Consider the following 12,574-nt stretch of genomic DNA (forward strand, 5'->3'; position numbering starts at 1 on the left):
TGATAAAGCTTTAGTGGGTAGTCATGTGAAAAACTAATAACCAACACAAAAAATTGATTATGGGTAAATTATAGGTGAAAATGTTGTGTGTCGTACGGGACGCAGAAATGTCCCGTACGACACGCAACGTTTTAAGCTCTAATTCACCCATGGACAACATATTTTTGTTGGTTGTCAGTTTTTTGCATGTCTACTCAGTAGTACTTTAATATTAACACAAAGCAAAATGAAGTTCTTCGTTCGTTTTGACAGCAGGTTGATAAATGTTGTGAAAATGGCTGATTTTTCTAGCATGGAATCGCCCAGTACTGGTATTGAATATTAGGTTTAGGAAGAGAAAAGGTTATGTGTTCAAGACTAGTTTGCAAACGTGTAGAAGCTCATACAATTTGTTGCTATATTTGGAAGAAATTTTTACCAGAAAGTGACAAGATATGCCAAATTTACATGACTTTTCACACTGAATCTGATAGATACGTTAGATAAAATATTCCCAAAAATATTTGTATCAACAAGATCAGTTTCACCTCACATACAGCTATGGGCATAACACATAAAACACAGAATGTTGTCAATGGAGAATTGGAAATTTCATAAAGGCACTCATTAATGCAAAACAGTTCCGTTTCTACATACACCTGCAGTTTCTACTTCAGTGTATTGTGTGTGCACGTTACTCAAGGATATTTCAATAATGTGCTTTATCTTTGTACAGATACAGAAAAAAAAAGATTGAAAAAGGTCTTCCCTCTTTTCCATATCCTTATAACCTTTTATTAACATGTTTTGTTTTGTTCGATCATCAATTAAAAAAAATACTTGAATAATGAATATCAAATAGACTCTTCTTGTTTTTTATTTTATTTTTTATTTATTTATTTTATTTATGTGTTTATTCAATTTCTCTATATCACCTATGATAATCATTTCATTAATTCCTTCATTTATTTTAAGGGTCAAACATGTGGCCATAAACAGAAAACATGGTGTACCGTGCAGCTGCCATACTGACATAATTTTTACTCATTTTTTTTTTTTTTTTTGGGGGGGGGCAAAGGATTTGTCAGACCTCAAACAAATAGATCAATGCACCATCCTAAGAAATTCCCTTCCTGCAACTGTTCCTGATGACAAATATCAAACTATTGGGGCATTGCAAGAAACTTGCGATCAATTGCAAGTCTATTTTCAGTCTCTAAATAAATCATAGGTATTGCATTTGATTACAAATTTGCAACTGATTGCTAATCTGCTCCTTGAAACAAGGAGTGTAATCTGATTTGCTACAGCTAAAATTGATCAATCAATTGTAAGATTGCAACAGAATATTTGTAATTGATTGCAAATATTTTTTTCGTGCAACACCCCCTATGACACACTATCACACCTGCATACTGTAGGTCGTGTGGGAAAATGTTCACATTACCCATATGTCAACCATGTGATGTTGACAACCCATTAGCTCTATCAACATTGAGAAATACAAATACACTCCACAATGATTTTAGAAATAATGTAGAATAAAAACAAAAGATGACTGAACTAATCATTCAAGTGTTCAGTGCTGTAGATTAAGTCCCACATTGTGTTTTTTATGTTTTGGCCTAATTATTTGTCATGCAGATCAACTAAAAAATATTCTGAAAATACATCAGAAAAAGAAAGAAAGAAAAAAAACCTACAATACTGTGCCCATTTTATATGCAAGTATCTTTCTTTGTTGATGGTAAAAAGAAATTTGAATAAATATAATCACTAGAAAGTTCAAATTGGCAATGAATGTAATTGCAACCTAATAATAATTTTTTTCACAGCAAATTTTTGCAAATTTTGAATTTCATAAGATAATCTCTATTGACCTATATTAGTTAGTCCTTTATTTTGTGATAACATTTAAGTAATTTTGATATAAGAAAAATAATGTGTTGCCAATTTGAAGAATAAAACTGATATTTACACATAATTTATTTGTCTGTCATAGTCTATCTACATGTACTTAATGACTACACAGTTTATTCCAGGGCAAAGTACAATCAGTTCATTATCCTACACTGCTAAATTCCGCTATCAGCACTTTTGCTTGTGATATTTTGGTTCTGTAAATATTGTGATTTGATATTGAGTAAATTTTATCATGTCGGTCTTTGTATTTGTTTCTGACAAAGAATAACGACTTCAAAGTCAATATGAAACATTATGATCTGACAGCTTCCTGAATAGACCAGTTCATAGTTACCTCATGGGCAATCTTGGTCAAATGACCTTTCATTTCTTTCACTATGATAGGCAGATTTCAAAGCAAGATATTATGTAAGCATGCCTTACATAGCAGGGTGTAAAAATTGCATAGACCAGGTGACTAGAATAGCACACCAATGAACACTCCATGAAGGTATTTGTTGCATTTCTACTTTGAAAGTACATGTATTAGCATGTTACTTGGCCAACTGTGAAATACCAGTCACTAGTGGGGATGCATTGTTGTTTTTGTGGATCTAATGAAAACACAATTCAAAAGAATATATGAATAATCAAGACATCAAAGTTAGTGCTTATCTCATTAAATATTAAATATTAAATCACCATGTCACTTTAGTACGAATGACCTCCTGATCATGTGCAGAATGGAACTCTGAACTGGCTCATAGATCTAGAAGAATTTAGAAAATCAATTTTCTTTGTAATGTGTATGGCCTGTAAATCTCGAAAGAATTCTTTCCACGATATTGACCAAAGCACTAATTGTTAATCCATTATCTGTGACCCCAAGTTCAAATAATTCAGGAATGTAATAGTTTTATTTCAATGACCTCTCCATTGCCCTACTACAATTTACATTCAAATGACCTGTATATGTGTATACACAATCTTCATGGCCATCATATAATGACCTAATTTAAACCTTGATAAATCTAGAGATGTTGACAGTTTTTAATTACCACAATTTTGACAACATGACTTTTGATCATTCGGTATATTATAAAGCATCAAAAGCTCTACAAATATACTGGAGCTCCTGCTTTAAGTATTTGTAATATATATATGCATACATCCTACGTAAGGGCGAAGTCTATGAATGGGTTTATTCCTTATAATACACATATAGATGTTGATGTTAAGTCGAAGGTAGAGGGCGTTAAGGCGCATTGCGAACATTGAAAAAAGACAAAGAAATTCGCCTTTACTGCAGATGTAGAAAGATTGTGTTCAGACACACACAAGAAATACAGAAACAAAATAAAAAGTATAGCTACATGTATGTATCTGACGGTTACAGGTCACTATTCTGAAGGTTTGTTTATTCCGAAAATGAAGGCTACTAAAAAATAAAAATAAGGTTTGTTATAAAAGAGATCTGATGGTCTGAAAATGAAGGTCTGTATTGTGGGGGGGGGGGGTGCCAGGGGGAAGAGGTGCCAGAACTGAATCTTTTAAGTTCTATTCATGGAGAATGATCTCTTGAATGGCTATCCGTCTAAGAATGTTTGGGGTAAGAACACTTTACAACTAACCTTCCAGTTTCTAGTAAATCCGTTGTGAACGTATTCATGATGATGACGATTAACATTGCTACTAAAATATTGTAGATTGTCTGTATATTCTTGTCTTTCAAGAGAATCCTGAAAACGAGAGAAAAAACAAAGGCAAAGACAAAGCTGGTGAAAACAAGTTATATGATGACTATAAAACATGAACAGACTATTGATGTATTTTATGATTAATGAAATGGTTTTTATTGTCTTTTGACATGAACACACAAAGAAAACTTATTAAAATTTCAATAAAATGATTGGGGGTAGAAAAAGAATGCTCTCAGGATTTGTAGTAGTTTTTTAATATAGGCTGGCTATATTCATTGTAGGTGTTTAATGATTGAAACCTTTGGATAACAAACTTGCACAAAATGAAATCATCAATGTTCTATAAATTGATTAGAATAAATTTGCATTGCAATATCATGAAAATAAAAAAAACCCAACAAACTGAACTTGTACAATGAGAGCAAATGACCCCCAGAGCCCCATTGCATAAAAGTTACTATTATGGTAACTTTGCCATCCAATGGTAACTACCATGGTAACGATGCTCATTAGCCAATCAGAATCAAGGATTTCAGGGAAATTACAATTGAATGGCAAAGTTACTAATAATGGTAACTTTATATGCAACAGGCCCTAGTCATTCCATCCCTCTTTTTTCATCATGGTTGTTATCCAATAATCTTGTAAAGTATTGTAATTGTTAAAAAAACATTATTAATTTAAAAAAATACACATTCAGAATACTATAAACTTTACAATAAATCATTAACATAATTTTTTTTAACTGTAAATGAAAGCAATAGCTCCAAACTATATCAAAACCAATTTTATGCTAAATACAAGTTGGCTCACAATAAATGATAAAGTCCACATAAACAACATATACATTTCCATTCAGTTTTGTAACAGGATGGTTCTAGTTTCCTTGTTTAAAATAATTTACTTGTTCATATACATGTAGCACTTCTTTGACAGGATATAACAACATCAAATTACTATTGTCTTATTAAACTTAACCTTGAACACAATGGCATAATTTACTTCCTTCTTTCATTCTCTGGTTTCAATTTTCTTTTATATATTTTTCATAGTCTTTCTTTGTCACAGGCATGGATCCATGCCCGGGGTGGGGCTTAGGAGGCATCCACCCCCACACCTTTGGCCTAAAGTTGTACACTACTATTATGCTACCACAAGTTAACATTCCTTTTCCAATCAAACTTTTACTTAGGCCTATATTTCTACTAGTCAATTTTTGTGTGGCAACATTTTTTTTTTGTGTGTGTGTCAAATAGAACTATAATAATTTTCTATGTACCCTCTTATGAAAGCCTACATGTAGGTCTCCCCAGCCGATATGTATAAATGAATTTATAAAACAATTAACTAATTAAAAGTGAGTTCAATTTATGTGAGTAATATGGGTATGTAGTGATTAATAATTATTCTTGTGACCGTATGATCAGTTTTACATCAAGCAATATTCATGGCATGCTACATGTACCAAAACTGGAGCCCCAAACTTTTGAATTGATAAAAAAAAAATTCCCTGCAAACCTTGTACGTCACAACAACTACTTCCTGACCACGTGTACTAGAGGCTAGCAATTACTTCCTTAACTCATACTCATGGAGTCACGGTGGTGGTGAATGATCTCAACACCTTCCAGATAAAAAAAATGTGCACTATTAACACCTTCCCAATAAAAAAAAATATGCATTATTTTCAAGAAATTTATGATTCAGACTAAAAAATTCATGACCTGATATTCATTTTGTGTGCCAACAGTAACACTTCAAGAAACTAGACCGATACATAGAGTTCTTAGAGAGAATGGGAGTGAAACAATACATGTATGTTTGTACAAACTTCTACAAAGATGCGAGTAAGTTCTTTTTAGTTTCTTTCACGAAGCAAATATTTCAGAAAAGAAACATGTAATTATCAAAAGTGTCTCTTAAGCTAAATATATTTCCCAGTATATAATTTCATGGATATCACATGAGTAGCTTCCCTTCTAATTGGCACAATATCTGGTATTTTCAGATAGGGGTAAAAAACACATCTAAAAATACTATGTATTTATCTTGATTAGGGAAGTGTGAAAGCCCTATTTTGCTGTTTTGAGTATTCTGAATAAAATGAGGCATGTGCTATATCTGTACATATATTCATGAAGAGACCATATGTTATGTCACTTATCCTGAAATTAATGACGTGTTTACTGGCGATGGGAAATTGTGAAACTAAAAGTACAAGTATGTCTACCTCAAATTGTACATGTATGAAAAAAGCATGATTCATTGCTGGTTTTACCTTGATAAATCATTCTAAATTGTGAAACTTTTGATCTTAGATACACATAAGTCCAATACAAACTATAACATATAAATATAATATAATATTACAAGTACATACAAGACTGCAACATTGTAATTTGATTGCATGTCTATCAGTATTATTTATATTTCTCTCACTATTTGACCAACTTGAAAAGCTTATTTTATTAATAAAAAATAGTAAAACAATCCTATTTACAATGTGCTAAAACTTTGTTTCTCAAGTGGCAAGTAGTCTCAGAAGACATTTATGAAGTATTGTCCTTTCACAAATAAAAGCCAGTATAATACACAACTATAGACATATATCATCTAAAATGATCACATGATGTTATGGATAAACGCTGATAATCATCAGCAAAGAAGTTTGAAACACTTGATACTCACGTCAGAAGGGATTCACGTGGTACAAACACTTTCTGTGCAAGAGGTTCCCTGAGAAACGGAAAAACAAAAAACAGGAAAAAAAAAAACACAAATAAATCATTTTATAATCTTTTTAAACAAAGTGATTTTTTGTATTAAATACAATGGAAGGTGTATAGATCAACTGATTCTTTTCTCTCTAAATCGTTTTGCATCAAGGACATAAGCAAAATCAATTGAACAAACTTTTCGTAACATACAATGGACCAACTCAAAAAGTACAATTTTTGAAGAAAAAATAGAGGACAGATGTTTAACAGTGGATCACTTACACTCTAGATATTATAAATTCCTATTTTTATTTATAAAAAAATATCAAGAATTTTAAATCTTTTACCATGCACACCAGATGCATTATTTGCATTTATCAGGAGATAGAGAGACGGCGTATCTTGGGGGAGGGGGGTGGGGGTTACAAGGCGGGAGGGGGCTGTGTAATACCTCTTTCCTTTGGGGTTCTCCTTGACAGGTGATTCTAACTCCCCCATCCTTGTTACCTCTCCAACAAACCCATCCAACAAATTGTGTAATCTATCTTGCATCTGATCTACAAAGTCAGTTTGCATCTGAAAAGAATCAAGAGAAGAGATAAAATTATAGAAAAATATCTATGGAAAATAAGCCATTAAAAAAAAAGAAAAAAGAAATTGAAGATCTGTGAAAAAATGATGAGGTACGGGTATGAGAATCCTTCAAAAGCTTTAATGCATGTAGGCCTATGGGCCATGAGCCAACAGTATACAGTACGTCTACATTTACCTTTAATAAAATAAAGTCGCAATGACGAACCAAACTGTAGGTTCACATTCTTAAAGGGGGAAGTCCATCAAGAAATACAAACAGGATATGAAAGAAAATACTGATGACAGTTTCTTGTGATGTCACAAACAAGCAGTTCCCCTAGTTGTAATGTATATATGTACGGTATATAAATCTACAAACTGAAATTTTTAGGGCTTTTTATTATATTCATTCTCATAAAAGTCTGTTTAAAATAAGATAGCTCAATTATAAAATCACAACAGAAAAGGGCACTTTATGAGATTTATATCACAAGACATATGGTGAGCAGCTCAAGTGTAACAAAATCATAATCTAAAAACATCATAGCTCTATTATTCTTTGATGGAATTTTTCTCAGTTTTCCATGTTTTTTTCAAATCAAAACCAACTTTCTAAGAGCATAGACATTCCATTTGAATTAGGTTCATGACCGAATCTCCCAACTCAAGGTTCAAAGGGTTGATTCAAAACACACAGTACCTGATGGGCTGCATGTCTGAGCTGTGAGACTGTGATGTCTCGGTCACCCTCGGACCCTCCAGGCATTCTGCCATTGTGACCTCTGTGCCTTATCCCCTCCTGAACTCTGTGGTCTAGACCTAGAATTAAATTGAAAGGAAATGGCAAATGGTTTAAATCCTATTATTATCACTGTAAATGTATGTTTGCTTCACAAAGTAAAAAAATAAATATATTATTGGATTTAGGGGGTAGTAAAGAGGCCAAGAGGGCACTGCCTCCCCTCCCACATTCTGACAGTGATACACAAGATTGTTTCCCCTGGTAGATTGCCAATTCGTTTACAGCCAACTCGTCCACTCACCACATGGTCTACTTTCATTTAGTCTAATGCCATTCTGTCCACCAACATTTCGTGTAACAACCATTAGGTCCAATAAACGTTTGGTCCAAACATCACTTTGTCTAATCATAATTTCGTTTATGACCATTTCGTCTATTAACCAGTTGGTCTAATATCCATTTCATTCTCATTCATTTTTCACAATTAACACAACTGGTTATTAGATGAAATGGTGAGTGGACAAATTGGCAATTAGACCATGTGGATAATGGACAAACTGCTAGTAGACCAAATGGTAGTAGACGAGTTGGCAATTGGACGAATTGGCATTAGACGAATTGGAAATAAACTGTTTTCCCCTGCCCCGGTCCTCTTTGGCCTTTGTTTTGCATATCACTCAGATAGAAACTATAGTGTACCCCCATCCACCCTAAAATAAAATTAAAATGAAAACATAAACCGAAGCAACAACAAAAAATTACTGATGAAGAGTGTGGTTAATCAATTATAATCACACATTCTTCCATGCATAATCATTTTGAAATTATTTTGAATCATGAAATACATACATGTAATTAAACCTAACCACATCCTACATGTATATGGCCGACTACAGTTAATTGTAAAAATTGATGGCATTATCTCTTTATGCAGCAATGCACTGCTTAATAGCAAATTTAAAAAGGTGTAATAGCCAAAGGTATGGTTTAATGTTTCAGTGAATAAGTCTCTGGACTATGAACCGTGAGGTCTGAGGTTCAAATTCCACTGCAGAAATCGCATCTTTTGGCAAGGCATTCATTAAAGGAGAATGAAACTCTTGGAGCAAGTTAGCTTTTGTGAAAGCAGAAAAATCAAAAAATAAGATCAACAAAAGTTTGAGTAAAATAGGACTAGTAATAAAAGAGTTATGAGCATTTGAATGTCGAGATCACTAATGCTATGGAGATCCTCCCATTGGCAATGCGACCAAGATCTGTGATGTCACACACGTACAACTCTCCCATTTGGACACTGAAAATATACCCCAAAACATTTCTTTTTGCTCATTCTAATCATATGACAAACGATTCATCAATGATATAATGTTGTGAAACCTCTGTACTTGTCATCTCATAAAGAGAACACCTCACCTTGTGATAGACTCTATAAAAGTGAGAATATAAGTGAAATAAGTACTAAAGTAATGAGGGAGTTGTACGTGTGTGATATCACAGATCTTGGTCGCATTGCCGATGGGAGGATCTACATGGCACTAGTGATCTCAATATTCAAATGGTCATAACTTTCTCATTATTCATCTTCCTCAAACTTTCAACAATGTGTTCCTTTGATTTTTCTCTTTGATATGGATTCAGCTGGTTTCAAGGGTTTCATTCTCCTTTAACATTTGCCACTCTCCAACCGAGTGTAGTAAATGGGTAACCTGTAGGAAATAATTCCCTGAATGCTTGAGCGCCTACGCCCAGCTAACGCCAGGGAATTAATATATTATGTTCAGCAGGGCATGCTGGTAGGCTACCCTCAGTAAGTACATGTACGACATTATTAATTATTCATTATTAAAAGAAATTTACAAAAGAACATGAAAAACATGTAGATTATGGTATAATAATTTTCAGTTTATAATAAGTTTCATACATTCCACAGCAAGGTACATGTACAAATTCATAAAATGTCTGCACGTGAATTCTCTTCATCAAATGAAACAAATTCACTATTTCGACCATTCTCCTACAGATTTCAAACTTCAGACTGGAGCGAAAGTCTAAGCATGCAGGTAGTGAGTCAACCAGGGTCAACAAACTTTCTCAATGACCCACATAACAGAGAGAGAGGGAGAGAGAGTGGGGAAGGTCACTGTATACATGTGTGCATCCTTACCATAGGGTAAAAAGCACTCTACCATGAAGGTGATCCTACCATGGAGCTATGATCCTACATACATTCCCATTCATGAGTTCAAGCTGGACAACCACACGAGGCAAAGGGCATGATGTTTTCAAATTCCCACCCTTTCTTTCCCTTTGTCTATTGAATTTGAAAAAAGGGGGTCAATGAAGGAGGGTGAGTGACAATAGAGTGTAATACTGCGGTCAACTATCTAACCCAACACCAAACTATTAAATTGAATAGACCATTTTCATATATGTAAATGAGATACAAATCGTAGTTTTCCGGAAATCCAGAATTCTGATAATTAGATCGAGATAAACAATGAAAAAAGCATCAACTAAGCATAAACTATGCTAAGTAATCCACACCAAATTACCATACCATGTATGAATCAGAGCATGCAGGCCTATTTAATCACTCATAAGAATAAATACATCAGACCAAATGATTGTTCAGTGTTTTCATTCATATTTTCAGACGTTTCTTACTTTCTTTCTTTCATGGGAACCTTCATGCTAGTAACAAGGTATTCCTTAAAAAAATGACAATCCAGTTTGGATTACTTGTTGCTATATCTAGCAAGTCCTTAGCAATTAATTTCAATTAAGCTGCCAAGAACAACTTTTGTTCAATAATTTGAGTATGATATAATGCATGTGTTCCCCCCAAAAACCAAATGCAAAACCTATTTATGGGGAGCATGTACATTATGACCTACAAATGATGAAATTAATAAGTAGAATGCCATGTATTCTTTAAAATGTGATAGGTCTTTGATATCAAAAGATAGTGAATCATGAGGTCAGACAGTCACAGTCCAATAAAAAAAGACAACTTCATAGACACTGTAGACCTGTGCTATAAAATTAAAGTAAAAAAAAAAAAAAAAAAAAAAAAGAACTTTGACAGAATCTAACCAAATAATCACAAAATGTTACTACTTCAATGTATTTAATAGAAAACGAGTAATTGCTCTAAAATCAGCAAAATAATTATGAAATTTTGCCAAGCTCTACATGTATTATCATGCTCCATGTACCTGTATCAGGCTGTATGCCCACTGGGGATTTTTCCTTGGCATTTTGAAAGCATATTTGGTTTTCAGCTAGATTTCAATATTTCTTGTTTGGCTTGTTTGGCTTGCAGTTGTCAAAATTTATATCATAAATACAAAAACATTTCATCTTCAATTTAAAGACGTTCGAGATCTTCAAACTACCTTCCACTGCAAACTACTAAAGTTCAGCTTTGTTGAATATTTATGGTACCGGTAGGCCTATGTAAAATAATAATTTACAGTTTGCACAATTCATACTTTTCCCTTTTATTCTCATTTCTCAACATCGTGATACACAACCATTGCCATTAAAATCAACAATCATCAATGTAAACTGCAGACTTTTACGAGAAACAACTTCATAAATTTGGTTTAAACTTCAAAGTTTGCTCCCATTTTCCAAACTACCCAGAAATTATCAAAGTTGAACAAACGTTTTTGTGACCAATATTTCTCATACTTTATCATGTATTCACCTGAAAATTTCACATCAAGAATGGTTTTATTCAAATCATTTTAATAAGCATTTTTTGTGAATTAGGAAAAATTGTATACTTCAGCTCTCTTACTTACTTACATGTAATTGTAATTTTATAATGCAGCAGTCATTTGAAGTACAAAAAATGCAAATAGAAAATGTTAATGTCAAGGAATCTGATTTAAGGTGTTTCAAATTCTTAATATTAAACTAAAGATAAGTTTATAAACTGTTTCTTAAAAATGAATGTGAGTCATATAAAGTAAAAATACTTACATGTAATCCCTAAAAAGAATGAAATTGAAACATTGAAAATGAAACAGTAAAATAACACTAAATTAATATCTAAAAGTTTGATCTGAGTTCAACAAAACCTTTTGGTTTCTCCATTTGTTTTCAACTAGAAAAGTCAGAAACCGGTATTCAATATGTAACAATGGATACTATTATTACATCACCTTATCAACGCATATGCAAAATAAAAGTCCAATTAACAAGGTCAGAGGAAGATTAAAGAATAAAGAGTATGCCTCAGCTCACTTTAATCATGAGGTGGTTTCAGACCGCCTCGAAGTTCGTCAGTTCCAGGTGTTCTCTGATCGGGAAATTTATCCCGATAAAAAAATACCAGGTATTTTGGTAATGTGAAAGCAAACTACGCGTAATTTCCCCGAAAGAAAATACCCGCTAAATAGTAGGTACTTGGCGAAATTACGAGAACTTTCGCGGGGATTTTTCCAAGGTCGCAGGTATTTTGGCAATGTGAAAGCAATTTACGGAAACTTTTAGCCCAGCGTGTCGTTGGGCGCGGGAGCCGTGGGTGGCTGCTGGGCTAGTGATTTTGAATCTCGCGCCTTGCCTGCTTATACAGATCATACTGCGCATGCTCGTAACTTCAGGAACTTATCCCGAAGGGATGTTTCGGGGCGGTGTAAATGTAGGAATAATTAATGGGTATTTTTAGCCTAAAAAAGTTCTCGTAATTTAACGGGGATTCTTATGATCGAGGCGGTTTGAAACCACCTATGGATCCTGTTCTAGTACAAATTGAGGGAAAGTACATGTAGGTGACTGAGTAAAAAACCACACAAGGTTCATTGAAAGTTCAACAAACTTCTTGTTCCATACAGGAGATTCTGATTTCAGTAAGGTCAACAAACTTTACCCCATCATGACAACTTCCTCCCCTCGAGATGAAAAGTCCTACCACAAAGGATTTTATTTCATTGATAACATAACAATTGGTTCTT

At 33.5% G+C, this 12,574-nt stretch overlaps 1 protein-coding gene across 2 annotated transcripts in view; it reads right to left on the bottom strand.

Annotated features, from left to right (window-relative positions):
- LOC129275263 (sterol O-acyltransferase 1-like) overlaps window positions 1–12,574 on the bottom strand; it is a 32,495-nt gene that overhangs the window by 16,870 nt on the left and 3,051 nt on the right. For both annotated transcript variants that reach the window (XR_010295435.1, XM_064108381.1), the window contains exons 2-5: window positions 7,572–7,690; window positions 6,750–6,874; window positions 6,270–6,317; window positions 3,513–3,620 (exon numbers count right to left, since the gene is read on the bottom strand). Coding sequence is in view for 1 of the 2 variants with exons in the window: in XM_064108381.1 (XP_063964451.1) it covers window positions 3,513–3,620; window positions 6,270–6,317; window positions 6,750–6,874; window positions 7,572–7,690 (400 nt within the window). In the remaining variant the exon portion in view is untranslated. The remainder of the gene's footprint in view (window positions 1–3,512; window positions 3,621–6,269; window positions 6,318–6,749; window positions 6,875–7,571; window positions 7,691–12,574) is intronic.

The sequence above is a fragment of the Lytechinus pictus genome, chromosome 13 (assembly GCF_037042905.1).
Source record: "Lytechinus pictus isolate F3 Inbred chromosome 13, Lp3.0, whole genome shotgun sequence".
Lineage (NCBI taxonomy): Eukaryota > Metazoa > Echinodermata > Echinoidea > Temnopleuroida > Toxopneustidae > Lytechinus > Lytechinus pictus.